This window comes from Conger conger, chromosome 4, assembly GCF_963514075.1.
Source record: "Conger conger chromosome 4, fConCon1.1, whole genome shotgun sequence".
NCBI lineage: Eukaryota > Metazoa > Chordata > Actinopteri > Anguilliformes > Congridae > Conger > Conger conger.
In genome coordinates this window covers 73,812,487-73,839,986 of record NC_083763.1, presented here as the reverse complement: position 1 = coordinate 73,839,986, position 27,500 = coordinate 73,812,487, and the positions used below count along the sequence as shown (strand labels likewise).

The 27,500-nt window shown below is 45.2% G+C and overlaps 1 protein-coding gene across 5 annotated transcripts in view; it reads right to left on the bottom strand.

The window, feature by feature from the left end:
* LOC133126169 (cadherin-12-like) overlaps positions 1 to 27,500 on the bottom strand; it is a 102,283-nt gene that overhangs the window by 13,635 nt on the left and 61,148 nt on the right. For all 5 annotated transcript variants that reach the window (XM_061238086.1, XM_061238089.1, XM_061238090.1 and 2 more), the window contains 3 exons: positions 23,004 to 23,257; positions 12,231 to 12,367; positions 3,263 to 3,384 (listed from right to left, as the gene is read on the bottom strand). In XM_061238086.1, the coding sequence (XP_061094070.1) occupies positions 3,263 to 3,384; positions 12,231 to 12,367; positions 23,004 to 23,257 (513 nt within the window). The remainder of the gene's footprint in view (positions 1 to 3,262; positions 3,385 to 12,230; positions 12,368 to 23,003; positions 23,258 to 27,500) is intronic.

Genomic DNA, 27,500 nt, shown 5'->3' with positions numbered 1-27,500 from the left:
GTAATCATGTAATGGTTAAGGTACATGATCGGGACCCGGAAGGTTTGTGGTTCGAGCCCCGGTGTAGCCACGATATGATCTACACAGCAGCTTTAAGTCCTGAAAGAGCAGTGTATGTGTACGTGAATCTGCCTAGCTTTGCAAAAGTGTTCTTATTTTGGGAAACTGCCAACCAGACCACCCCCCCCCCCCCTTTCCCTCACCTGCAGAAGATGGTACTGTGTGACTCTCCCTCTTCCAGCGAGCGATAGCAGAAAACAACACCCCGCTGTCTGAAAGCTAAGTGCCTCCGCTCTGCCGTGTGTTGTCTGTTTGACACCAATCCGATCCCCGCTCCCGTTGGCCTCTTTAAAATTCACTGTCACATTGACATGTGGCTGCTGCTCGTCTGACTTTAAGCAGTTTTTGGAAATTATTTATTTATTTATTTTTCAGAAGGGGATTTCATGGCGGATGTGTTCGCTGGTTAAAAAAAAGCCCTCTGAAGAACTCTTCTTTGCAGGCGCAGAGGAACGCAGGAAGAGATTAGCATTGCTTAGTATAGTTTCACAAGGCTTCCGGCGACTTTTCCCTCCTGTGGTACATGCACACATTTATAGCATTTCAATGACCATGCATAAACATCTCACGGCCATTATAGCTGTGGATATGCTGCCTCTATGTTTATATTACTGCCTGCCAGCACTGAATTTAATTCAATGTGTTCTAAGGGCACGATTTACCTTTGTGTAGCACATGGTAGAGTGAGCATTAACGATATGAATATGTGTATATATTCTTTTCAAATCCTGCCATCATGTGCAGTCATCAAAAAAAAGGTAAGTAAATATAAGTAAATAGAAAGAATGTCCTAATAAAACTATATACGCCTTTCTCATTGCCACACCATTCATTATCAAAAATAGCTACACGTATTGGTAATTGATTAATACAGTCTGAAGAATAGGCACTTGATTAACGCGGTCTGAAACCGCGATCCGTTAGACTGAGCAACGCATTACTGGCGACTCGACCGCAACTGACGTGGTCGTTATCACACACGAGATGGAGGGGGAGAGAAATAAATAAAGAACTAAAGAAATAAAGAAATAAATAAATAAGATGCACAAGTAGCTGGCTATCTTAAATACATCGGCGTGTAGCACAGTCACGCTAGAGGAATCTGCACAATCCCCCTTCAAGCGTGTTATTAGAATCCCTGACTATCTGATTTAGGCTCCCCTCTTTCTCTGGGGGGAAGGGGGGGGGGGGGGGGGGGTGGCACCGGAGGGGAGCAGCCTGTCGATGGTTGATAGCGACTCTAATGTGTGGGCACAAGCAGGGGTGGAGCTGTAGAGGGGGGAGGGGGGTCACTCTCCTGCGCACAAGCAGGCCCTGGGGGCCCCTGGAGGTGCCTAATTCCATGGATATATATATGTGTGTGTGTGTGTGTGTGTATATGTGTGTATGTGTATGTGTGTGTGTGTATGTGTGTATGTGTGTGTGTGTATATGTGTGTATGTGTGTGTGTGTATATGTGTGTATGTGTGCGTGTGTGTGTGTATATGTGTGTATGTGTGTGTGTGTGTGTGTATATGTGTGTGTGTGTATATATGTGTATGTGTGTGTATATGTGTGTATATGTGTGTATGTGTGTGTGTGTGTGTGTGTGTATGTGTGTATGTGTGTGTGTGTGTGTGTGCCAGAGAGGAGGAGGGTTTTTTTTTCCACCCTGATATTTTTGTTCCCCTGCGCAGATCATTTCTAGATCCATCTCTGATCAAAGGTGACTATTGACGACGGCCAGAGAAGAATGGCCTGGAATGCTAATCTGTTTGTGCGCTAGGCTAGGCTATGCTAGGCCACCCTATGCTACGCTACACTATACTAGACTGTGTAATGCTATGCTACCCTATGCTAGAATGTGCTATACTAGGTTCCTAGCCTAGCATATGCTAGGAGGTGCTATACTAAGCTGCTTGGTTACCCTACACTAGGATGTGTTATACTAGGCTGCTAGGTTACCATATGCTAGAATGTGCTATTCTATGTTCCTAGCCTAGCATATGCCAGACTGTGCTATACTAGGTTGCTAGGTTACCGTATGCCAGGACGTGCTATACCAGGCTGCTAGGCCACTGTATGCTAAGACCTGCTATCTTATGCAACAGCGTGACTGGCCCGCGGCGTTGGCTCCGCGGCTCGCATTGTGAGACGCGACAGGGGCTGATGTGAGCGGAAGTGCGGCCCCGCTGTGCCGGCGTGCGCTATCAAAGGCGCGCTGACGACAGGAGGGCCTGTGAATAGCTGCTTTCTGGGACGGCGGGGCCTGTTGATGTTAATGCCAGCAGACATGCGTGCGCCGCTGGGCCCATGGCGCGCACAGACACGGGCATCGAATCTCTGCAGCGAATTCAGCCCACGAATCAGCGCTCAACACCCTGTCCCATTCTCCCCTTATCATCTCTGGTACGCTCTCTCTCTCTCTTCTCTCTCTCCCTCCCTTTCCCTTTGTCTCTCTCCTGTTTCTTTCTCTATCTTTCACATGTGTGTACCCTGTTCTCTCTCCCTCTCCCTATGTTCCTTTTTTTCTTTATAATTGACATGCAGTCTCTCTCTCTCTCTCTCTCTCTCTCTCTCTATCTCTCTCACACATACATACATACTTTGCTGGTCCAGAGGAACTTACAGATCAGGAGAATGACAGCATTATTCTCAGGAACACAGCAGTACACTATGATGTCAGTAAAAGACACAGGAATACTGAATGATAAGTCATCCAAACAAACTAATACAGTTTTACATAACAATCATGTACCTTTTATACTGTATGTGAAGTCATCCTAACGAACTAACACAGTCAGATACATGTTATACTGTATGTGAAGTCATCCTAACAAACTAACACAGTCACATACATGTTATACTGTATGTGAAGTCATCCTAACAAACTAACACAGTCACATACATGTTGTACTGTATGTGAAGTCATCCTAACAAACTAACACAGTCACATACATGTTATACTATATGTGAAGTCATCCTAACAAACTAACACAGACACATACATGTTATACTGTATGTGAAGTCATCCTAACAAACTAACCCAGTCACATACATGTTATACTGTATGTGAAGTCATCCTAACAAACTAACCCAGTCACATACATGTTATACTGTATGTGAAGTCATCCTAACAAACTATCCCAGTCACATACATGCTATACTGTATGTGAAGTCATCCAATCAAACTAACACAGTTTGACAGGACACAGTCACGTACCTGTCCCGCCTTAGCGTTTTCACACACAAACGTCTCGTATGGCACTGCAAACTCAGGAGGAAACTCGTTGACATCCAGAACATGGACGGTGACCGCCACTTTACTGGTCAGGATGGGATTATCTGCAGAAAGAAGACAGTGCGGGGTCTTAGCTATACCTGAAAGGACCATTCATTTATTCATCTTTAAAATTCTGATAACATTATTATCACACAGCAACTCATTCTGGCAATAAGAATGACAGTAATGACCCTGCATAAAAAAGGCAGAAAAGAAGAAAACATAATTTGCCAAAATAAATATACATAAGAGGTACAATCCTGACATCCAGTGGTTTTACCCAGAATTGCAGTTTTCACAATTGGGACAGAGAACCATTGGCTGATTTAAATGTATTTAATTTTGGGAAACCGTGGCTGCGCTTATTGAATGAAAATAAAGTGGTTAATAGTGTTGAACAGATGTACGCAGTGCAAGTCAACATAACCTGCAACATAATGGTTGCTGATTAGTGAAAATTCACGAAATGTCCTGTTCTTGACAGTATGCGTCAAAGACAGTGAAATCTGTCCCTGCGTGTTCCCTAGTGTCCTATCCTCCCAGGTAATTAACTGAACAATTAGTGCACCTGACTCCCAGGTAAAGGGAGACTGGAACACCAGCAGTTATTTATTTATACACCTTGGGGACCTGTGATCTATAAAAAAATGAGACCTGCGGTGCTTTAGTGTTGGATGGTGATCTACGGCCCGGAAGAGGTGCTGAACCCGAGGAGCGATGGGGCCCACGTGCAAAAGACGGGACAGCCATCATTCACGAGGCCCACTGTGACTTCATGCTTGTAAAAAACTACAAGCTAGACACGATAGACTGCATGACTACTGTATATTACAGACTGCATTCTGTGCACAGTCTTCAAACACCATTATGAAGTTAGTCTATTTTTGTTTCTTGAAAGAAAGAAGGATTGAACTACTGCAACATAATACTCTACCCTGCTGTATAAATCTCCATTTAGCTCATTTTTAACTAGATTCAGAGCTTGACACAGTTTGAGATGTAAAACTGTGAAACTGTAACCTGAGAAGCGGCTTAAGAACTGCAATGTGTGCCCTACCTCGGTGATGACTACGGCAAGCAAAAAGGTGTGAGCCCTGAAGAGCTTTTCAAGAGGCGAGTAAAAAATCCAAAGACACACTCCTCTCTGTCAACAAAACACTGGTCAAAATATGTCTCCATGTACATATGAACAGGCAACATAGTTCACAACCCCTCCCAAAATGAAGTGATGTCTCCAGTGTTTCACCCACATCCTGCATGTGTGCGCTGTATATCTTACAGACATGTACAAACACACACAAACAAACACACACACACACACTCTCAAACACACACATACAAATATACACGCACAAACACACACACACACACACAAACACACGCACAAACACACACACACACACACACACACAAACACACGCACAAACACACACACACACACACACACACACTCACAAACACACACATAAAAATATACATGCACAAACACACACACACACACACATAAACACACAAACACACATAGACATGCACGTACTGCACACACACACACACACAAACACACACACACACATGAACACACATACACACACATACACGCACAAAAAAGACTTGTTAACAAGATTGCACACTGCCGCTGCACACTGCCGCTGCCCCGAAGAGAGACCCTGTGTATTAGAAATGGCCGACGGGTCGGAAGCTCCCTGACCCTCCCTTCCCATTACACTGCTACACTGCTCACAGGCCACTCCGATTCTGAGGGACTGAGCAGAGACACAGGGCACTGAGGACAGAGCTGGTACAGAGGAGTGGGGCAGCACTGAGACCTGGGGTGGTACAGAGGCCAGGGGGGGTACTGAGGCGTGGGGTAGCACAGAGGCCAGGGGGGGTACTGAGGCGTGGGGCAGCACTGAGACCTGGGGGGGTACAGAGGACCGGGGGGGGTTCTGACCCAACAGCTAATCACACAGTCTGGAGAAGGAGAGGCAGCTTTTGCACTGAGCTGGGTGTCTCTGCACCAAGAGACCTGCACTGAGCTTGGTGTCTCTGCACCAAGTGACTGTACGGTACATCACTGTTCATTAACAGGCATAACATCCTATTTCCTATTAGTACCTGCGTATATCAGGAATGCATGATATGCTCTCTATCCCCGTATACGATGCTGTCAAGGCCCCTGCGTCTCATTCATTCTCACAGACAGGTGCATTTAACTTTCTGACGTGTGTGTGTGTGTGTGTGTGTGTGTGTGTGTTTGAAAGAGAAAGAGAGAGCACGTGCATGAAATAGATATAATCCAACATTACTATTACTATTTAATTACGAATGCACTGTTTTTACCTTGAACATTTACCATTTAGAACAAGAATGTAAATTATATGCTCACCCCTGCCTTCTTATGTTCTCCACTAGATGGTGCCATCTACCTTTCCAAATAAGTACACACCAGCTGCAGAAAGAACTATTAACACTTCTTGAAAAGTTAAAACTGAGTCATTCCTTTTTACGTTAGAGGTTACCCAGAAGAGGCAAAGTTTCCGTAGTTTCTCCATTTTATTAATTGCTGCACTGTCCTCATATGAAGTTGGAAAAATGGCATGGATGGTAACGTGTAATGTGTGTGTGTGCGCGTGTGTGTATATAGCTGTTTATCTCTCTTTTGGTCTTTAGGATGTAGGTATGGTTCTCCGATTCAATTCCTCCTTCTTCTACCATGTCTGATACAGTATATCCTTCCCGGACTACAAAACAGTAAATTCACACACACAATTAACACACTCCACACACAAATACACATTATGAATCTGCAACTGTTCCACATAAAAACAATGCCGTTCAACTCAATAAGAGATGCTTTGCTGTTGAAGTACCCTGTGGTTACGCATGACCAGATTATTCCCTACTGTAAAATCCAGCTATGCCAGCTTGACCAGCTTGAAAATTGAGCTGGTCATAACCTGGTCGAACTGGATATGTGCTGGCCAACCAGCATGACCAAGCTGGTCATGAAGCTGTTCAACCAGCTAGTGCTGGTGAACTGGTCAACCAGCTAAACCATGTCAAGCTGGGAGCTGGTCTGAACTGGTCAACCAGCTCAACCATGTCAAGCTGGGAGCTGGTCTGAACTGGTCAACCAGCTCAACCATGTCAAGCTGGGAGCTGGTCTGAACTGGTCAAGCAGCTAAACCATGTCAAGCTGGGAGCTGGTCTGAACTGGTCAAGCAGCTAAACCATGTCAAGCTGGGTGCTGGTCTGAACTGGTCAACCAGCTACCAGCTGTTTTAAAACCTAGCTTGAGCTTTTTCTTCAGCAGGGTTGCTTTCTTGGGTTTTTGGGAAACGACACACCGCTTGCTAGCATGCTAGAGGATACTTCAGCTGCTGTAGCAAAGCGACTGTGCAGATACAAAGCTACACTCGACAAGCTCAACACCAGGCTTTGATAAAACAGGGCATGTCTCTCACGGAGAGCATAATTCAGCAGCTACAGTAATGACATCTTTTCAGCAGCTAGTCTTGCTGTGTAAAGCCCAGTCTCCACCAATCAGCCCAGACAAGACGAGGCAGGACTAGAGAAATCTCGGAACGTCCGTGTTTAAATCTCAAAAGGTCTGCAAGTATGGACTCGGCAGTCCACACCAAAGCGCCAAGTAAACAAATAAACCAATGTTCCCATGACGACCCGAGTTAACTGTAACATTAAATCACCAACTGTTCTAAAACCCCAGACTTAACACTTGACGTGCTCAGTTTTTTCGAAAAGCCAGGCACCGAGAGCCGACATTCTAAAACTGGACTGTTAAGACCGATGAAACCTTCTTCAAAAGATTCTCTAAAACCGTATTGTCTTGTCTTTCCTTGGCTGTTTGGTGGAGACTGGGCTTTACAGTTAAGTGACCTTTAAAGGGCCTGAAGTCGAGTACGTCTTTTTGTTCAGATCCGGTGACAATCCTGCTTGAGTGCGTGCTTGATTTCACCCAGGTGCCTGAATGGGGGTATCGTGCAGTGGAGCTACTTCTGACTTTTTAGCATCCCTTGTGTTAGCGTTGAGAGGACAGCATACACTCTCACAAATAAAATAGACAGTAGAGGTACTTTTTCATTCTTCGAGGATCACATTTCCCAAATGTACCCTGCACATACAATAATGTTCTCTTTGGACACAAATTAGTGTGTTTTTCAAGCAAAACAAAAGTACAAATGTCTTGTGTTTATTATTACATTTTATGTGCTGGACTTATATGTACAGCATATATGTGCTGCACTTTCCATACCTCTGAAAGGTTACCCGTCTGCTCAGAAAACACACGGTCCCTGTGTGTGAGCCTCATGCCCTCCCCCTCGGCACACAGGAGGCTGTGAGCGAGGTAGTGTCCAGCGACACTCCTTACCGGGGTCCATTTTGTGGCTTTGAGAGGACAGCGTACCTGGCCGCTCTGGACCCCAGCAGCACCCCCCTCCCCGGGCGTAACTGAGCCTCATAATGCCCTGCTTGGCTGCACAGGGCTGCTGAGCTGGGGGGGGGGGGGTAAGTGCCTTTAACAGGCTATCAGACGCTGGCGCAGATTAGCCCTCCAGCCGCCTGGTGCTCCCCCTGGGAACCAGACCTAGCTGCAGGAACACACAGTCCGGCCAGAGACCTGCTGGGAGAGAGAGTGCCAGCTCATATCACACACACACATACACACGCACACACACACAGACACACACACCGAGCAGTGACCTGCAGAGGGAGAGAGAGTGCCAGCTCATATCACACACACACATACACACACACACACACACACACACACACACACCGAGCAGAGACCTGCTGGGAGAGAGAGTGCCAGCTCATATCACACACACACACACACACACACACACACACAGACACAGACACACACACACACAGACACACACACACACAGACTCACACACACACACACACACACACACACACACACACCGAGCAGTGACCTGCAGAGGGAGAGAGAAAGTGCCAGCTCATATCACACACACACACACACACACACACAGACACACACACACACACACACACAGACACACACACACACAGACTCACACACACACACACACACACAGACACACACACACACACACAGACACAGACACACACACACACACACACACACACACACACACACACAGACACACACACCGAGCAGTGACCTGCAGAGGGAGAGAGAAAGTGCCAGCTCATATCACACACACACACACACACACACACAGACACACACACACACACACACACACAGACACAGACACACAGACACACAGACACACACACACACACACACACAGAGCAGTGACCTGCAGAGGGAGAGAGAAAGTGCCAGCTCATATCACACACACACACACACACACACACACACAGACACAGACACAGACACACACAGACACAGACACACACACACACAGACTCACACACACACACACACACACACGCACACACACAGACACAGACACACACACACACACACACAGACACACACACACACAGACTCACACACACACACACACACACACACACACACACACACACACACACACACACACACAGACACACACACACACACACACACACAGACACACACACCGAGCAGTGACCTGCAGAGGGAGAGAGAAAGTGCCAGCTCATATCACACACACACACACACACACACACAGACACACACACACACACACACACACACACACACAGACACAGACACACAGACACACAGACACACACACACACACGCACAGAGCAGTGACCTGCAGAGGGAGAGAGAAAGTGCCAGCTCATATCACACACACACACACACACACACACACAGACACACACACACACACACACACACACACACACAGACACAGACACACAGACACACAGACACACAGACACACACACACACACGCACAGAGCAGTGACCTGCAGAGGGAGAGAGAAAGTGCCAGCTCATATCACACACACACACACACACACACACACACCGGGCAGCTGAGATGGCTCCCACTGGACACTGTAGCTGGGTTTACTCACTCTGATCTGGAGGAGAGGGGCATGTAATCCTCTTTCTATTGCCTCTCTGATCAGCTCTTCAGCTCTTTCTGATGCACCTTCTCTCTCTATCTCTCTCTTTCTCTATCGCTGTCTTTCTCTACCTCTCTCTATCGCTATCTGGCTCTCTCTCTCTTTCTCTCTCTCTCTCCCCGATAAGCTGAATTTTGTGTCTCGCTGGCAGGACACACCATGGCAAAGTAGTGCTGCCAAACCCTAAGAAGTGATATACAGCACAGCATTGGGGTCACACAGCCATTTCACTGCAGTGTATAACAGCACATATAGAGCAACTACACACAATGTAAATCCACTACCCTCCCTCCCTCTCCCACTGACACATCCCAGGGCTCATAAACAGTGCGTGTTTTGTAACTGCCATCAATTGCACTTATTTCACCCCCCCCCCCCCCAAAAAAAAAAAAAAAAAACCCAAGCACATTGCAAAAAGACAAATCTTTCTAAGAACATGTCCCCCTCTCGAGGAGAAGGGCGGTGTCGCAGGGGCCAGGGGGCCAGGGGCCAGGGGCAGGGGCCAGGGGCCAGGGGCCAAGGCCTGGGGCCAGAGGGCAGGGGCCAGAGGGCAGGGGCCAGGGGGCAGGGGCCAGGGGGCCGGGGGCAGGGGCCGGGGGCAGGGGCCGGGGGCAGGGGCCAGGGGCCAAGGCCTGGGGCCAGAGGGCAGGGGCCAGGGGCCAGGGGCCAGGGGGCCGGGGGCAGGGGCCGGGGGCAGGGGCCGGGGGCCGGGGGCCAGGGGCCAGGGGCCAGGGGCCAGGGGCCAGGGGCAGGGGCCAGGGGGCCAGGGGCCAGGGGCAGGGGCCAGGGGCCGGGGGGCCAGGGGCCAGGGGCAGGGGCCAGGGGCCGGGCTTTGGCTGGTCTCCCAAACCAAACCCAGAGCAGAAACTCGGCGAACTCTCAGCAGCGTCTCCGTCCTTGGGCACGACCTTGAAGAGGAGTGGGGAAACGAGCTAGCACGGCCATAACGGCCCAGCTCTTAACGACCTTACTTCATCTCCCCCGCTAATTAATTTATTGCATGTGTAATTTTGATTGAGCGCCATGGCGGTAGGATGCAATTACTTTTTTCTCTCAGCGAAAATTGGTGGCAAATCGCCGTTTTCCCATGTTTTCCGGCACATTTAGTAGTTTGTGTTGGTTATTGTCATCACAGTAGCTTTTAAATGTGCTATATATACTGCATATACACACGCTGTCTGCTGAGATATGTGTATGTGTTAATGCCAGCAGGGTCTACTTATTTAAATTGCCCCCAAGGGTCCATTATAAATCATAAAGGAAATAAATGTGTATTTAGCTTCGAATGATAATTTAATGTGGAATATCTAATTCATGCTCTGAATCTAAGCCTATGACTATTTTAAAATGACCCCGGGGGGATAATATGTCTGTTCGAATCCCTAGCACGCACCGTTAAAGAGGATTTAAGACTTTTAAAATAGCAACATGTTCAACCAGCCACTTCCACTGGGTCTATATGTCACGCTGAACCTACTCATAAACTGTGGCCATCTTAGCAAGGGAGCGAGGTTCCATTTCAAATAGATCAGGGCCCGTTTCTACAATGCATGATTAATGAGTTTAATGAGTTACCCGGATAACTGCACAGAGAAAAACACAGTCCCCAGCAAAACCTGGAACATGGACTGAAGTAAAAAAGAATTGTGGAACAGGCCCGAAAATCATGGTCAAATGAGCAACTAGGATTTATTTATTTATTTGTTTGTCCGTCAGTTGTTCGTTCATTTGTTTGTTTGTTCGTTCGTTAAACCAGGAAAAAGTCTCATTGAAACTGAATAGCTATTTTGCAAGAGTTAACTGGGTAGCACAGAGGACAGCTACCAATTTGCCCACAAAGGCAGCATAGCAAGTACAGATGTGACCACTGCAGGGTTTTGTGGTGTGTTAGAACCTTAACACCCTAAGGCTGGATGAAAGACGGACTTGGTAAGAATTGGGCTGACATGTAACGCAGACCAGCATAATCAGGCAGGGGCACACATGTTGCTGGCACCAGGACTTCAGGACTGAAGAGAAGCAGGATTTATTTGTGTCATAAAAAAACCTCATTTATATTTAAGCTTAGAGACAAGATTGTCAATGTGATATTTAAAAAGATAGATGGCAATCATTTAAGATTTAAAATACTTGGATACTGACCTTTTTGGTTTATGAAGTTAAAATACATGATTCAATGATTTGAATACAACTTTCTTGAGTTAGTAAATAATGTAAGATTGGTTTTGTCTCAACCATATAGTGTTGCTTAAGATGTACGACTGTACAACATCAAAAACAAATTGCAAGAAATTATTTTTTCATTATTCCTTTAAAAAAGAAAGTGCTTGATTTCTTGCAATATAACTGGTGAGAAATAACATGTTATTTGCAAAGAAATGGTAGATATAATGCACATAAATAGAGAAAATATTGTGACCTAGCACTGAACCTTGGGGCACACCTTGGAAGAAAGAAAAGATGTGGTAAACTAATCAAGGTACGCACTAGCAGAAAGATAAAACATCCAGCCAGCTTGGCTAGACACTACTGTGAAGCCTGGTTATAAAGATGCTGTGGTCAACAGTGTCCAATACCTTAAACAATTAAAAGAGCAGCACTATTCAATAATAATGAATGTGAGCCACTTTGAAAATGCAAGGATTACATTATTGGCATTTGGCAGACGGGCTTAAGGGATGGCCTCGGTCTGAAATTTACTGAGATGAATTGCACCTTCATACAAAGGCAAAATTGAGTCCAGTGAGAATGGGTGTTCCGCGTGACCTGGGTGGGAGTGTAGAATGCACCATGGCTTGTGTGTAAATCACCGCTGACTTATGCTCATACTTACTAACTTTAGTCGCCACAATGGAGATGTTGTGTTGGGCGATGCTCTCGCGGTCCAGGAGCAGGTTAGTGGAAATGGTCCCCATCACGGGATCGATGCCAAAGTAGCTGTCCAAATCGCTCTTCCAGTCGATAGAATACCTGACGCAAAAAGAAGCAGACAAACAAACAAACAAACAAAAACACTGTTGAAATTGTGTACATCTTTACAATAGAAGGAAACTATACAGGGTATTATATGATGCCTTGAGAAAAATGTATTGGGTTTGACTTGGTTCTGTGCTCTGGCGTGCTTGATGGTTGGTCATTCGGAGCGGATTTCGGTTGCAGCTTTCTCTGATCACACACGATGCATGTTTTAGCTAAGTGCAGACAGACATGCATTCATCTAATAAAACTCCCAGAGCTACCGTTCTGGACTTTGACTTTGGCTGATGGCTTTTTTTTTTGTGTGTCACTTGCCCCTGAGCTTGGAAGTCCATAAATAAATAAATGTGATATTGTTATTGTATTGTTATTTATACTGTTCTGTGTGAACAAGCTCCACCTCACCATCTGTCATTGAGCCTTTTTTGTGTGTTTGTTTGTTGTTTTGCTTCTTTGGTAAATATAGCAGACTTTGTTGAAGGATTTACATTGAAGAGATGTCTAATTTGCAGATTATAAACTTAATTTGCTTTACAACTATCTGAACCGTAACATCTGGTGTTACACATTCAATGCTCTGTCTTTTATTGCTCTTCATAAAACATGAAGGTCTGCAAATAGAAAAAGAAAAAAACTGATTAAAGCCCCCACCACAAGCTTATATCTCCAGACATGCAATGGTGTCAGTCAATTTGGACTTTGTTTCATTCACGGGCACAAAAAACAATATCACACCAGTCAACTTTGCTAAATTAATATTACTATTTTAATATCTTATGACATACACATCAGAGAGATGGGTTTATTATTTGTTTTATAGAGCAATGTGTCATTTTTGCAACCTTGCACTTTGAAAGAACCTTGCGCTTTTATTCCCTTCCCAGACGTCACACCAGCCAAGCTCTGCATCGTGAATTTGGCAGGGCAACAAAAACAGCTGTCGCTAAGTTACTCTGTGACTCATAACACCCTCATATGAAAAAGAAAAGGGGAATTTTAATCTGGAAAATGCATTCAGTTCAGCATCCATATTGATATCCTTTGTTACTTGCACTATGTGAGCAACAGTAGCAGTAGAAATTCTTCAGTGTCCCTGTGTTGAGAAATGCTGAAATCAGTACAACCGGTTAAAAATGATACAAAGACAGGATGAGAAAATGATATATATTTAAAAACAAACATATCCAAGAAGGAATCATAACTTTTCAACATGCCAGTCTAATAAAATCACTAATTTGATAAAATATTAGAAGCTTATCCCGTGTCTCGAAAGCGAGCTAAACGTTGTGCTCTCATGAGCACACACAAGGAACATTGTAACATGGCTAAATGGTAAATGAAAATTAGTAGGCATTTACAAAGTGCCTTTATCCGAAGCGCTGTATAAGTGATGCTTCTCGTTCACCCATTCATACATACAGTCACAGTCACACGCCAAAGGCAATTGGCAGCCATGCAAGGCTAGCTGGTAGCATAGTAGAATTTGTGCTCTACCTATGACCAGTTATGACCAGCCGGAAATTGCCACATACCAGCAGTTTCAAAACATAGCTCTTCCTCCATAGCCTTGTCAACACTGTCAACCTTGAACATACAACTGCGCGGCTTAATAAGGCACGACCAGTGACTGTACAATCTTGGAACTCTTTCTCATCCAGGATAATTTCTTGGGCTAGGGACAACAACAACTAGACAATCTTTGTTGTGATCTATCTGCTGTTTTTGTTGCTTTATGTATTGTCTTACCAACCTGATGTTTTTTCTTTTTTCTTATTTTTTTCCTTCTTTTTTCTTTTTCTTTTCTCAATTTAACATACAACTTTTGATAAACAATAAAAATGTTGATCACAAAAAAAAAACATAGCTCAAACCATAGGTCAAACCATGATGAGTCTGGAGCTGGTCTAAGCTGGTGAACCAGCTGTTTCAAAATGTAGCTTGAGCTGTTTTTTTCAGCAGCATAGTCTCTCGGTAGTGGAAGGGTATCAGAAATGTCTGCCCAGCTTTTCTTCTTGCAGCACATTTTGTGCATCCTGTAACTGTTACTGCTCAATATAATGTTTATTCTATAGCAGGTATCAAAGGATTTCACGATTTCACTTTCATAGTAGACATTTACAATGTGACTTTATTTGACCAATTGGATTCTAGAAATAAAAGCTAAGCTTTCAGGACCATTTTGGGAGCAGTTAGGACAGTCTAATACACCAGTGGAGTTTCACAAAGTACTGCTATGCATTCAAAATCTTGCAGCTTTCACTGGAATGTCTTAATTTTATATCTCAAGGTGAACCGCCCATATCATGTTTAACCCATTATGGACTAAGGCACCCTATAGAATATATATGATAAAATACATTGCCTGTTAAGGAAGATGTAACGTGCAGGTCGCGTCTGCCCCTAAGGGGTTAATTTATTGCTCATTCAAAATAATCACAGCTAGAAAACATGAAGCCAACTGAATTCAGAGAGAGACTGTCACAATATTTATGGCTATCTTTAGACAGAAAGAAGGCTTGCAGAAACAGAATGGTATGGCATGTTGACATGACCAGTGACAGATACAGTGACTGTTGGCTCCAGCAGGGCTTCTCAAACGTTTTGCTGGGTCCCCTGTGTATGCAAGTTTCCATCCCAGCCATAACTGGGGGTTCTGAATTTCTGAATTCAGAATTCTAAACCAGGGTTCTGAATTTCTGTATGTTTACACTAGGACTCGGAACTGTACTGTCCTCTCAGGTCCACTTTTGCACTTGTACTTGTGTTCGATTTGCACTTTGTTGTACGTCGCTCTGAATAAGAGCGTCTGCTAAATGCCACGTAATGTAATGTAATGTAATAACTGAAACCCTTGAATCGCAACAAGCTGTTGATTGCTCTTAATTAGTCACTTTAAACCTGAACTATGTAATAATAGTAAGTAATAACTGTGTGTGAGATGAAGAACATGTCCAAAATTCACATCCAATGATTTTAATCAGTAAGATTACCTTATACATTGCATCCCTATTTAGAGTGACTTGCATAGCATCAATGTATACAGCTGGTTATGTACTGTACTGATTCATATTCATCTTACTGAAGGGCACAATGACATGACAGCACCTGGGAATCAACACTGCAACCTTCAGGTTACAAGCCAAGTTCCCTGCCATTATACGTCACTTTTACCCATGGTTAAGTGATGCATGCCTGTCACTAGTGCTGAACTGTTAGAATGCATGAGTTTAAGCAAATAAATAGTAATGACCCAAACCTGCATTGTAGGGAAACATACCGATCTGTCCCTCTATCTATATATCTACCTGTGTTCCTGGAGATCTGCCATGCCGTAGGTTTTCACTTCAACCATAATTTGGCACACCCGATTCTGCAAATTAGCAGCTCAATGAGGTCTCTAGCTGTTGAACGAGATGTGCTTTGTTAGGGTTGGAGTGAGTAAATACAGATTGGTATATCTCCAGGACCAGGGTTGGGCAGCCTTGCGGTGGAGTGTAAAGACTCATTTAAATGCGCCTTAGTGAAGTCTCCTTTAAAATTGCCTTAGTGACCCCAGCCTGATCTCTGTGGTTACACAGCAGGAAAGGTCTGCCGCTCTGGCACAGACAAAGCATAGTTTATTCAGCACATTATTCATTTAAAACAAAGGGAACAAGGTTAGAACTGGGAAAGGCTAGCACTGGTTATTCATTAGCATATATTGAATGGATGCTTTGTGGCTTTTTATTCTGATTATCTGGGCCTGGCTACTTTGTTTACACATAGATATAAGTAAAATACACTGCAGCAAACTGTGAAAAAAATATAAATATATAATACATGTCTGTGTTGAATGGCACATTTGCACAGATTAGCCTACACTAACCTAAAAGGTTTAGTAGGGGCTCGTTCATTGATTTTCATTTCCATAATGGAACGGAATTCATCCGCAAGGGCAAGCGTACCAGAGGTCTATTCTTTGAAATATGAATGAATCTGCCCATCCAGAGTCAGCCAATACCAGTCACTGAATGCTCCGTTTGAAAACTCACCTTTTGTAAAACCCCCAACCTATTGACAGATACGTTCAGCATGATCGTCACAATTGAAAATGTGACTATTAACAAGTGCCTAAATCTGGTTTGAATGCTGTTCCCGAGGCTGGTCCGGGGCATGTCCGTTCCCCTTCAGATCAAGTTTTTTGGATTTTCATTTTAAATGAAAGCTGTGAAATTATAATTTATGGTGGGTTCTTTGGGGTAAATACAAGACTATGGGGAGTCTTCCGATTAGTATTCTGCATATCCCAATCACAACATGCAATCCTCATCTTTATCAAAATAATTTATTTTCATCATCATCGTGCTAAATTATTGAGGGGTTATAAAGCTGATCCTTATAACACAAACTGGTCCCCACTAACATAGACGTTTATAACATAAGCTAGTCCTCACAAACCTAGGGGTTTATAACCCAAGCTGGTCCTTACAAACATGGGAGTTATAACACAAGATGGTTCTCATAAAACTGGGAGTTTAAAACAGAGCAAGCCCTTAATGTGGAGGTAACTCAGCCAACAATGTATTCAGGGCGTTTGAAACGCAGTGTTCTTCCAACACATTTCCTGAGAAAATACAGTTGTGAGAACACTAATGAAATGTTTTCCCTCTCGGAGAAGGGTGAAAGATAAAACATGTCACGCTCTGAAATATTTACGGCTGCTACACGTTGCGAACACAGTCGGGGGTTTGGGAATCTTTCAAGGTCAGAGCGATGTTGTTTCAAAATGCTCATTTTAATAATCCCTTTTAAATAGCGCTGGATGCTGGATTCTGGCCGAGAATACTCGGAATGCTTTATTTATTTATTTATCCATCCTAATCTTGCTCATCACTGTAATCACTGACAGGGAAGCCTTCGGTGAACGCACACGGGGCGACATTAGCATCATTGGCGGCCTTGCTACGTACGGTGACATTGGCTCAGGTAGTATGAGCCTTAGTCTGGCACAGGTTGATCATTCATACATCACACGATCCGAAGGAAAAAAAAAGACTTCAGCAAAGACACGCTCCCCCCCCTGAAGCCTCCTCTAGGAGCCTCTCTGCTGCTCACTCCTCCCCGATCCGAAGAGCGTTTAACGGACTGGAAAGTCTTGAAAGACAGCGGACCTCCATCGATTTCGGGTTCAGGCGAGGACGGAGGGGGTGAGGGTTGATGAAAAAACGTAATTGGCCTGACTCTGCTTCACACCTTACCGAGAGCGCAGTTCTCAACCGCGTACAGAACCACGACAAATGCTTCTAGCAAACAGAGCTTGAGGAAGCAGCTTCTCCAGGGACCTGTCCCAGAACCTCCACTTTCTCATTTAAAATATTCACAACATCAAAACCAGCACGTATGCAGAGAGCAACCATGGCCTGTCACCACGGAGATCTTTATATTCATAACATTCATAGGGAAAGCACTCTCTAAGGATCTCAGTGCAAGGGGACCCCAGTACGTAAGTTTGGATACCCCCAAAAAAAAAGACCACCTGCAGCATGTTCTGTCAAGTCAACCAAGTGTAAGAGCCATCATACACAGTTGTGAATCCGATGCACAGTCAACACAATTCAATTTCTTTACTTCAAAGTTACCATGGAAACACTTTCTCGTGAAAATAAATAAAAATAAAACACAATAGGCGCTATATTAATCGCTTGCAACAACTTGGGCTGCTGTGATTGGCTGGGCTCTGCCTGGGAGCCAATCCCGTCCTCCTCGGGTGTCCTTGTCTTGCCCAGTCTGAACTCAGATGCTCTGACCCGTAATTGCCTCGTTCAGTCCTGTGATTTCCACTGCGGTCCGTCTTCTCAAGGCCTCTCTGCCAGCCCTGCTGCACTGCTGTGCACTAGGAACAACTGCGTGTGTCCATTTCCGTTGTAATAATGATTTACAGGGATAGAGAGAGAGAGAGAGAGAGAGAGAGAGAGAGAGAGGGAGTAACAGAGAGAGTGAGAGAGACAGAGAGAGACAGGCAGAGAGAGAAAGAGAGGAGAGGCAGAGAGAATGGAGAGAGTGAGAGAGACAGACAGAGAGAGATAAAAAGATAATGGAGAGAGGCAGAGAGAGATAATGGAGAGGGTGAGAGAGACAGACATATAGAGAGAGACACAGGGAGAGAGACAGAGAGAGAGAGAGAATGGAGAGAGGCAGGGGGGAGAAAGAGAATGGAGTGAGAGTGACAGAGAGACGTAGAATGAGAGTGAGAAAGAGGCAGAGAGAGAGAGAACTGCACCACTTGAAGCAGATCATCCCCTCAGTCTCTCCAGATAATATGAAGCTTCAAAGGCAGTTGACACTAACCGCTCTCTATCTTCAAAGGAATCACTGCAAAACTTGAGTGGAGCAGCAGTGAGGAGGATAAAGAGTGGGAAATACCAGCTCAACAACAGCACAAACAGACTGGGAGCTTGTTCAGCAAAGCACGATTGCTGAGTTCACCGAGGAACATAAAATCTGTAACACGGACTGAAGCGAAAACAGCTGTTCCAGGGTTTGCTCGGCGCAGTTCTCCTCAGTAACCCTGCTTTGCTGTTCAGAACATGCGTACATAGTGCTAACTATCCGGCGATTGTGTAGGCGATCCTTGGCTGTACTCCCATGTGGTTTGTTTGCCACTGTTTTTGTTTGCCCAAAATGTTTGATGATGATCAAATGAAAATATGGATGTAATCTTCCTTCCTTCAGACATATCTGTTTCACTCCTCGCCCTGTCACTGAACTTTTCACTTGTGTCTCTGCCTTTGTTGGTGAGGTTTTTTTTTTTTTAAACTTAAATCTGTGCACCAACTGACAGCGACTTCAGAAGGAGCGGAGTAACTGTTGGAAACTGGAGAATAAGGTTTGACACACCGACCGTTATTTTACCGACTGGTCTTCAGACGGCTTCCTTCAGATCGCAGCTATTTAAAAGACTGCCTTTGAAAGTACAGAAAGGACCTGGAAATCTATCCGCCCTCTTCTTTTTTTAAACATAAAACACTGAAGCTACAGTCATTTCCAGAGTTCATTGAAAATACCTGTTGGATTATTTCAGCTCATTTTAGATATATATGAAGACACATTAAAATACATGTAAAATATATCGCAGCAAAACCTAGAATTTGGATATGTTGTAAGAACATTGAAATGGGATCTGGGGCAGAAAGTAGTTCCGGATCAGTAGCAAAGTTCCACCACTAGAGGCAGCGAATACTGTACCAGGATGGGGACGGGTCAATAATCCTGTTATTTTCCCTTCTTCTTAAGCACGTATGTCAATATTTTCCCTGCATTTTTCATTGGTATTCATCCTCTAATGCAGATTCTATAGAAAATATGCAATTATATATATATATATATAACTGAATTAATGAAATAACATATAATCATTTATCCAAAGTGTTTGATGTTTTTCCATAGGGAGCACTCATCTGACATCCAGGGCCCACGCGGTCTTATTGCTGAGAGAGCTCGAGAATGAAATTCCCCTGGTAGCCCCCATTTTACAACAGCTTAATCACCAGCTGTGAGGGCCCTGCATGTAGCACACAAAAAAAAAAAACCTCCTCCATTTTGGGCGTTTGGGATCCCCATTCCTCACCCTCCGTTTGTGATTAATGTTACCCCGCGTCGGATTATCTTCTGACGGAAGAGCGATATCTCATCTTGAGTTTAGTGCCATTCACGTCTGGATGGGGCAGGAACAATGACTGGCGCTCTGGGATGAAGAGCACTTGAACGTTCTCTCGGGAAAACAACAGAGAGAATCAGACCCTGATTTTGACAAATTAAAAATGCATACTCCTGGGTTTTAGTATAATTTTTATTTGTTTTTCTAATTTTAATTATTATCTTGAACGTTCAGCATATTTTCCTTTAAGGTCAATATGACCTTAAACCAGTGGTCTGAAACACGTGTCCATGGAGGGCTATGTGCATGCAGGCTTTCATTCTAACCCATTACTTTACCAAATTGATCGTTTAACTGCAGTAAAGCACAGGATATAAGCAGCAGTTGTTATTTAGACAACATAAATATCACATTTCACTTTTGATATATTATATGCAAACCTAGAGAACTATTTCAGCCAAACAATTTTACAAATTATATAATCATGGTCAATTATATAATAGGCGGCAGGGATGGTGCAGTGGGTAGCACTGCCTCCTCACAGCAAGGAGGTCCTGGGTTCAAATCCCTGTCGGCCGGGGCCTCTCTGTGCGGAGTTTGCATGTTCTCCCCGTGTCTGCGTGGGTTTCCTCCGGGTACTCCGGTTTCAAAGACATGCAGGTTAGGCTGATTGGAGAGTCTAAATTGCCTGTGGGTATGAGTGTGTGAGTGAATGGTGTGTGTGCCCTTGCGATGGACTGGCGACCTGTCCAGGGTGTATTCCTGCCTTTTGCCCAATGTATGCTGGGATAGGCTCCAGCCCCCCTGCGACCCTGTTCAGGATCTGCGGGTTCAGATAATGAATGGATGGATGAATGAATACACAGTTTGAGACCACTGCCTTAAACACAAGGTCACAAAAAAGAGTTTTTGTGAACATGTTGATATAAACAGTTGCTAAGTGCCAAAGTTTTGAGTGACTTTAGAGACCCTTTGGTAGCACTGGTGATGAAACACCATAAATACACACAGAGTGCACTGTGCCGTTGGGGGAACCCATTCTAAAAGCATGATTCCCTATGCATGACAGCTCACCTTGACCATTGTCCACTGCACACGGGCTGTTCTTTGTAATTGTACATCTCAGCGAACAATGGCAGTATGCAATATTCAACACTCAGGACAACAGAAAGTGGAAAAAGCCGGCTTTCACAAAGTCCACGCCTGCTCCATTTTGTCACATTTCCTAACATAAAATATTGATATCCAAACAAATTCACTTGTTGAAGCGAGCGTTCCCCCCCCCCCCCCCCCCTCCACTCGACAGGCAGCATTAGCTGCTTTTAACACCGGTGCGGGAGAGCTCAACAGCATTTTCCCACAGCAAGACGTGACGCTAAACACTTGTGACAGCCAACAAAACGCTGCGACAAATTGTCCAAATGCATTTTTCAGGCAAAGCGCTGCTTCTTTTGTGTGTGATACCGGCTGGTCTCAGCTCCTGGGCTCCACTGTGGCCACATTATCACCTGTCTCTGTGCATTTACGCCGCGTCTCTTTCGCATTAACTGCAGGCAAGCCACATACGAGAACTGCCAACAACTGTCAACCGAAGGGGTGGGATACATTTTTGTTCTCATTTCAAAAAAGCTATTTGCCTATTTGTGACAAATAATTTGGCAAAAGCAACTAAGACAGGTAAAAAAAAAAAAAAAAATCGGTTAACCCTTCAATTTCAGTTGTTTTTAAAGAAGCTTAAATATGAATAAAGTGATTTCCTTTGTTGAAAAATGAAATATATTTATACCTGACTGAAGATGTTTTAGTACTTTGGGAAGCACGGTTTATAGCTTTGTAACCAAGCTAATTCTCTACCTGTGATCCAACCACTGTAGCCTGAATCCTGGTCCTTTTTTCTTTTTTTTCACATAATAACTTCCAAAATCACTAAGTGAAACCTTGGGGTTGGCTCAGATTATGGGTGCCGATAGCAACTAACATTAGCCCAGTACAGTTCTGATTTAATATAAAAGAAATGTGAGAACAAACAGGAAGCTAACATATCCTACACAGACTGTCCACAAAAACAACGTTTATGCAGTTGACAGACTACTTTTCTAACACCCAGCTACTGTACAAGTCTGTTGAGCGGATCCATATGATCTTAAACTGTTCAATCTTCAGCAGACGTTACAGAACTCGGTAGTGCGCGCTGGAACATCGCTTGCTCTCTCTCTTTCCCTCTCTCTCACCCTTGTAAACCCGCACAGCGGGTGCTTTCTGTTTTGTTTGCAACCTGTTTGCAATCAAAAGTCAGTGGAGATCCAAGAAGCCGGGTGAGGTGTGTTCACGGCGTGATGAATTTTAATCGAGCGCTCGGTAACAATGAAAACAAAAGTGAAACCCGCCAGGCCGGCAGCTGTCCGAGGGCGAGAGTGAAGGCCTCTACAGCACCGCGGAGCGAGTTTACCGCATAATCAAGTGCTTTCATTCATCAAGCGAGCGGCCATTTTCTGGCCCATTCAGTATCATAAATGCACTAATTAGCTATCAGGTGGAAAATAAAAACAGCAGTAATGCTCCAAGGACAAGAGCTTATGAAACCGGTATACCTCCTGTATCTCCGGAACATGCCCCAGATCTAGCCCCTTGGGGACAGTGGCACGGGTGGTCTCGTTTACCTGATCTACCTGATAAGTGATTGATTGACTGACTGATTTAGTGATGGATTCAACCAATCAGTCCCTAGTTAGAAGGGCAGAAGGTTAACCAGAGACACTTCAGGGCCAGATTTGAGTACCCCTTCTTTCCGAGGCAACAGAGCTAACCACTACACCGCCGAGCCAATAAAACCTGTGTGATCATCTGCTGTCATTTTGACCAATTACGTTCTGAGTTACACCACCACAATCAGCCCACCCAGCAGCCCAGCAGGACCCAGGGTCTGGGTGAGAGAGCCGTACGCCACGCAGAGGCGAGCGGGCGGGGGTACTGGTCCGGTCTCTTAGCCCTCACCGCACGTGACTGCTCCCGGCGTCCAGGTCCTGCGCGGTCACCGCCCCGATGACCGTGCCCACCACCGTGTCCTCCAGGACGTCCATGTTGTAGGCCGGCCGGCTGAAGACAGGGGGCTCGTCCACGTCCAGCACGTTGATCTTGACGGTGGCCATGTCCTTGTAGGGCCCGAAGCCGTGGAAACGGGGGTCCAGGTGCGCGTTCGACGCCTCCACCTTGAAGGTGTAGGCCTTCTTCGTCTCGTAGTCCAGCGGCTGCAGGAAACGCAGAACGGAGAGAGCAAAAAGCGGCTTTGCTTTAAACACCGAACGAGACGTTTGGACATTAATTTAAACACGTTAAAACTAAATAGCCCTGCTGACACTAAATTTAAAAAAAACTACAAGCTATGTTTTCATCAGTTCAGACCAGCTCCCAGCTGGATGTGGTTTAGCTGGTCAACCAGTTCAGACCAGTTCCAAGCCTGATGTGGTTTTACCAGCTTAAGCTATGTTTTGGTTGACCAGCTACCATTGCAGATAAGCTTCTAGCACTAGCTGGTTGGCCAGCTCATACCCAGCTAGACCAGCTTATGACCAGCTTTACCAGCTCGATTTTCAAACTGGTCAAGGTGGCATAGCTGGATTTTGCAGCAGGGATATGAATGGGGCTCATACTGGATATGAAAAACAGAGCAGAAAGATTATCCATATCCGTAAGATTATAGGAAAGTTCATAGGAAAAACTATTTGGAAAAAGTTTCTGCATCAAATTTGGCAAATTTAAGCAAAGACAGTTTTTTCTTGAAATTGTCTTTTTTAAAAGACACACCAGCTGTACGTGGGATCACTGTTTCCACACAGTTTTTGCAGGCAATGAGAAGTGATGAGGTGTAAAAACTGCAAAACATTATTTAGTATTTCCTCACATGTCCTGTTCAGTGGACACACACAGTGGGGAGGCCAGAAATCGGCCCAAAGTCTGGCAGACACAAAGTGTTTCTGACAAAGATACATTTGTTTTAATAATCCTGTACGTGCCATGAACATTTTTATCCTTATCTTTTCGTTTCTTTTGCAAACAGGTGCAGACATTTCCCATGTATTTATTTATTTATTTGTTTATTTTGTCTTTTTTAGCGACATGACTAAGGTGTGACACACGGCGTGTTTTATGCCAAGGTGGAACACAGCACAGTGCCAGCCCAAAGGGTTTTGTTTTGAGCCGGTAGAGCTGCCTGGGGCTGTGATCTGGCAGCCTGCAGGTACCCGCAGGTTCGTCCATGCTCTCCATGTTAAATAGCGTGCTATCCTTGCGCTGCAGTGAACGGTATGCGGGCGGTTGGACACACCGCGCTTGGGAGAGGCACGTCTCAAAGGAGAGGCAGGGGAGGGTTGAAGGTGGTTTGGGGGGGGGGGCGGTGGTAATCTCACCGTCTTGCTCCACTAACCCCATGTCTCTCAAGAAGAATCTGCCTCAGTGTGATTGCAATGGCTAACGTCTGCCAGCCGAACAGCACTCTGGGAGAATTTGCATTGGGTTTCGAGGGGAGGAGAGGAGCTGGCTCTTTTGTGGGGTGGGCGGTCCTACGAGGGGACAAAGCTTTTACTCGTTTGACTCGAGCCTGTACCCCCTGCAGACTGCGAGGGGTGAGTGAGTTTGGTCTCGATGACGGGAAACAAAACTTTCGTTCTAAATCGTTTCTGCGGGTGTCGTTTTTAATGAAACTGCTTTTATCAAACTCATTCACAAGGCATGTTTTGGGATGTTGAAGAATTTCAGCATTTGCTTAAAATGGAGGTGTGTGTGTGTCTGTATGTGTGTGCACCTGCAACTATGGCTGGTATTAAGAAAGTTCTGAGTGTGAAACTTCAAGCAGTGAACTTCACGTCACAGGAAGGATAAGACACAGATGTACAGTGAGGTGTGCAGAGATATGTGTGTGTGTGTGTGTGTGTGTGTCTGTGTGTGTGTTTGTATACCTGTTTGTGTGTGTGTGTGTGTGTGTGTGTGTGACACTGCTCCAGTGCATAATTGGTCCCATCGATCCAGCCTGTTCCATCTCCGCAGATGACCCATAATTGGTCACGGTGGATGCTACAGTGAAGAGGGCTGGAGAGCCCCATTAGGCATCCCGTACTGGGGTTAAAAAATTGAGCGACAAGGCACAAAAATAGTTTCTCATGGATTTTATCAACACTTGTCCTTATCTCACACATTATTATTGTATCATTTTTTTTCCTTCGCAAACAGTTCTGGAATTTATTTTGCTCTCGCTGAACCCGCCCAGCTGTGCTTAGGGAGGGAGTAAAAAAAAAGTAGAGCTTGCGTTACTGTGTGCGGAAGTCAAGGCTAAGGACAGATGCTAATTGAATCCTGCCATCTGCTTCCAACTGAGGAAAGTCAAAAGGAATGGCAGCCCGGTGGGCTAGCTGCAGCGTTAATGCTACCGCTCCTGAACACCCATCAGCGCGGCCGAATTAATATGATCTCGCAGTCGCTATTACGCCAAATCAGGGACAATATGTGGGGAGCACAAAGCATCGAACAACCCGCTGTGGGACTAACAAAATAACAAAATTACACACAGCACACCAAACACGTCCATGCATCAGACCCCCGAAATTACAGCCTTTGCTCAGAAAGGTCCGCTGGCCTGCTATGTAATACGGCCCACGGACATTTTATTTAAGAGGCCATCGCGGCGTTTCCAAGGTCACAAACTTAAGCCGGGCTTGTAAACAACACGCCACGGGGGACCTCCCCGCGCTGTGAAATGACAGCGTCCGTAAAGCAGGGGGAAGTGAGTAAATATGGCATGTACTATATTTTAAGAGTCGGGCGGACGTGCAGCGGGGGAGATGAGCGGCGTTGGCCACTCAGAGGGCTCGGGGCAGGAGGAGAATGTCAGGGGAGCTCCTCATATTACCACGGGTTACGCGGGTTAGGACGGGGAGAATGTCAGGAGTTCCGCTGGCCTGCGTGGGCTCAGTGGGGCTCCTCAGTGGGGCTTGTCACCGGGGCGGGGCGGAGGGCGGACACAGGGGCCTGTCGCAGGACACACGTTTTAATGACTTCCACCTCAGGAGCGGGCAGAGGGAACACGCCGGGGTAACGAAAGAGACCCCGCTCTAATGGAGAAAGTGACTGATGTGCCAGTGGGGGAGCTCGGAGGACTCCGGGGCGAATGCACCGGCCGGGGGAGGGATGGAGGAGGGAGGCTGCCCTTCTTCAAAACATGCAGGCACAGTTAATGTGCTATAATGCCGTTAACCCACCTCCCAAAGGAAACATAGTTTATCATATTATTATTATTATTATTATTATTACTATGATGATGATGAAGATTAAGATGGTGATGAAGATGATGATGATGGTGATGAAATGAAGATGATGAAGATGAAGATGAAGATGAAGATGAAGATGAAGATGAAGATGGAAATGAAAATGAAAATGAAGATAAAGATAAAGATGAAGATGAAGATGATGATGGTGATGATGATGATGATGATGATGATGATGACGATGATGATGATGATGATGAAATTATGAAGATGAAGATGAAGATGATGAAGATGAAGATAAGATGAAGATGATGATGAAGATGATGATGATGACAAAGCTGCGGCCCGCATTCCGTCCCCAGTGCCGGTCGCAGGCCGGTCGTCCGGGAACACGGCGAGCTTTAAATTCCTCTCACACGCAGCGAGCGAGTGCTTTAATATGCTAATGAGCGCCTTCTCAGTCTGACTGGGACACAGCACAGCATACAAAACAAGCCCTTCAGCCGGAACTACATTACCCACAACCCCCCATGTCCCTTCTCCCAGCAGTCAGATAACACTCTTTACAGGGCAGGAACGTGGCAGACGTTTACCTTTTTTATTACATTTCTTTAATGATTCATGTAATTTTTTTTTAGCTAACACATTATTTACTCAGCGCCTGTCTGGATCTGCAGAACAGCAGTGGTGTCTTAGCCTGGAAACGCACCGGTGTGCTAACGCTATCCATATTTATAGCCTGGGCTGAAAACAGCCTCTCTTTCTGCCATTTTGGAGCCTTTTAGAGAGGCTTTTAAGAGGCAGGAGGGAGGCCAGCATGCATCCTGCCCTCCCCGGGCTGGAGATGGACGCAGGATGATGCATTTTTAATAAGCTTTCCATTTTGTGTTGAATTCAATATCACAATAACCGTCTATCCACTCTCCCACCCCCCCACGCCAATGTCTGAAAGATGGGCGGTCACCGCCGCATAACTGATCCAGGTTAGCCTTGCCTTCACTGTGACTGAACATCGGTTCAGACATGCAGAAAGTGTGTATGTGTGTGTGTGTGTATGTATGTGTGTGTGTATGAGTGTGTGTGTGTATGTGTGCGTGTGTGTGTGTGTGTGTGTGTGTATGTGTGCGTGTGTGTGTGTGTGTGTGTGTGAGTGTGTGTGTGTGTATTTATGTGTGTGTGTGTGTGTGTGTGTATGTGTGTGTGTGTGTGTGTATGTGTGTGTGTATGAGTGTGT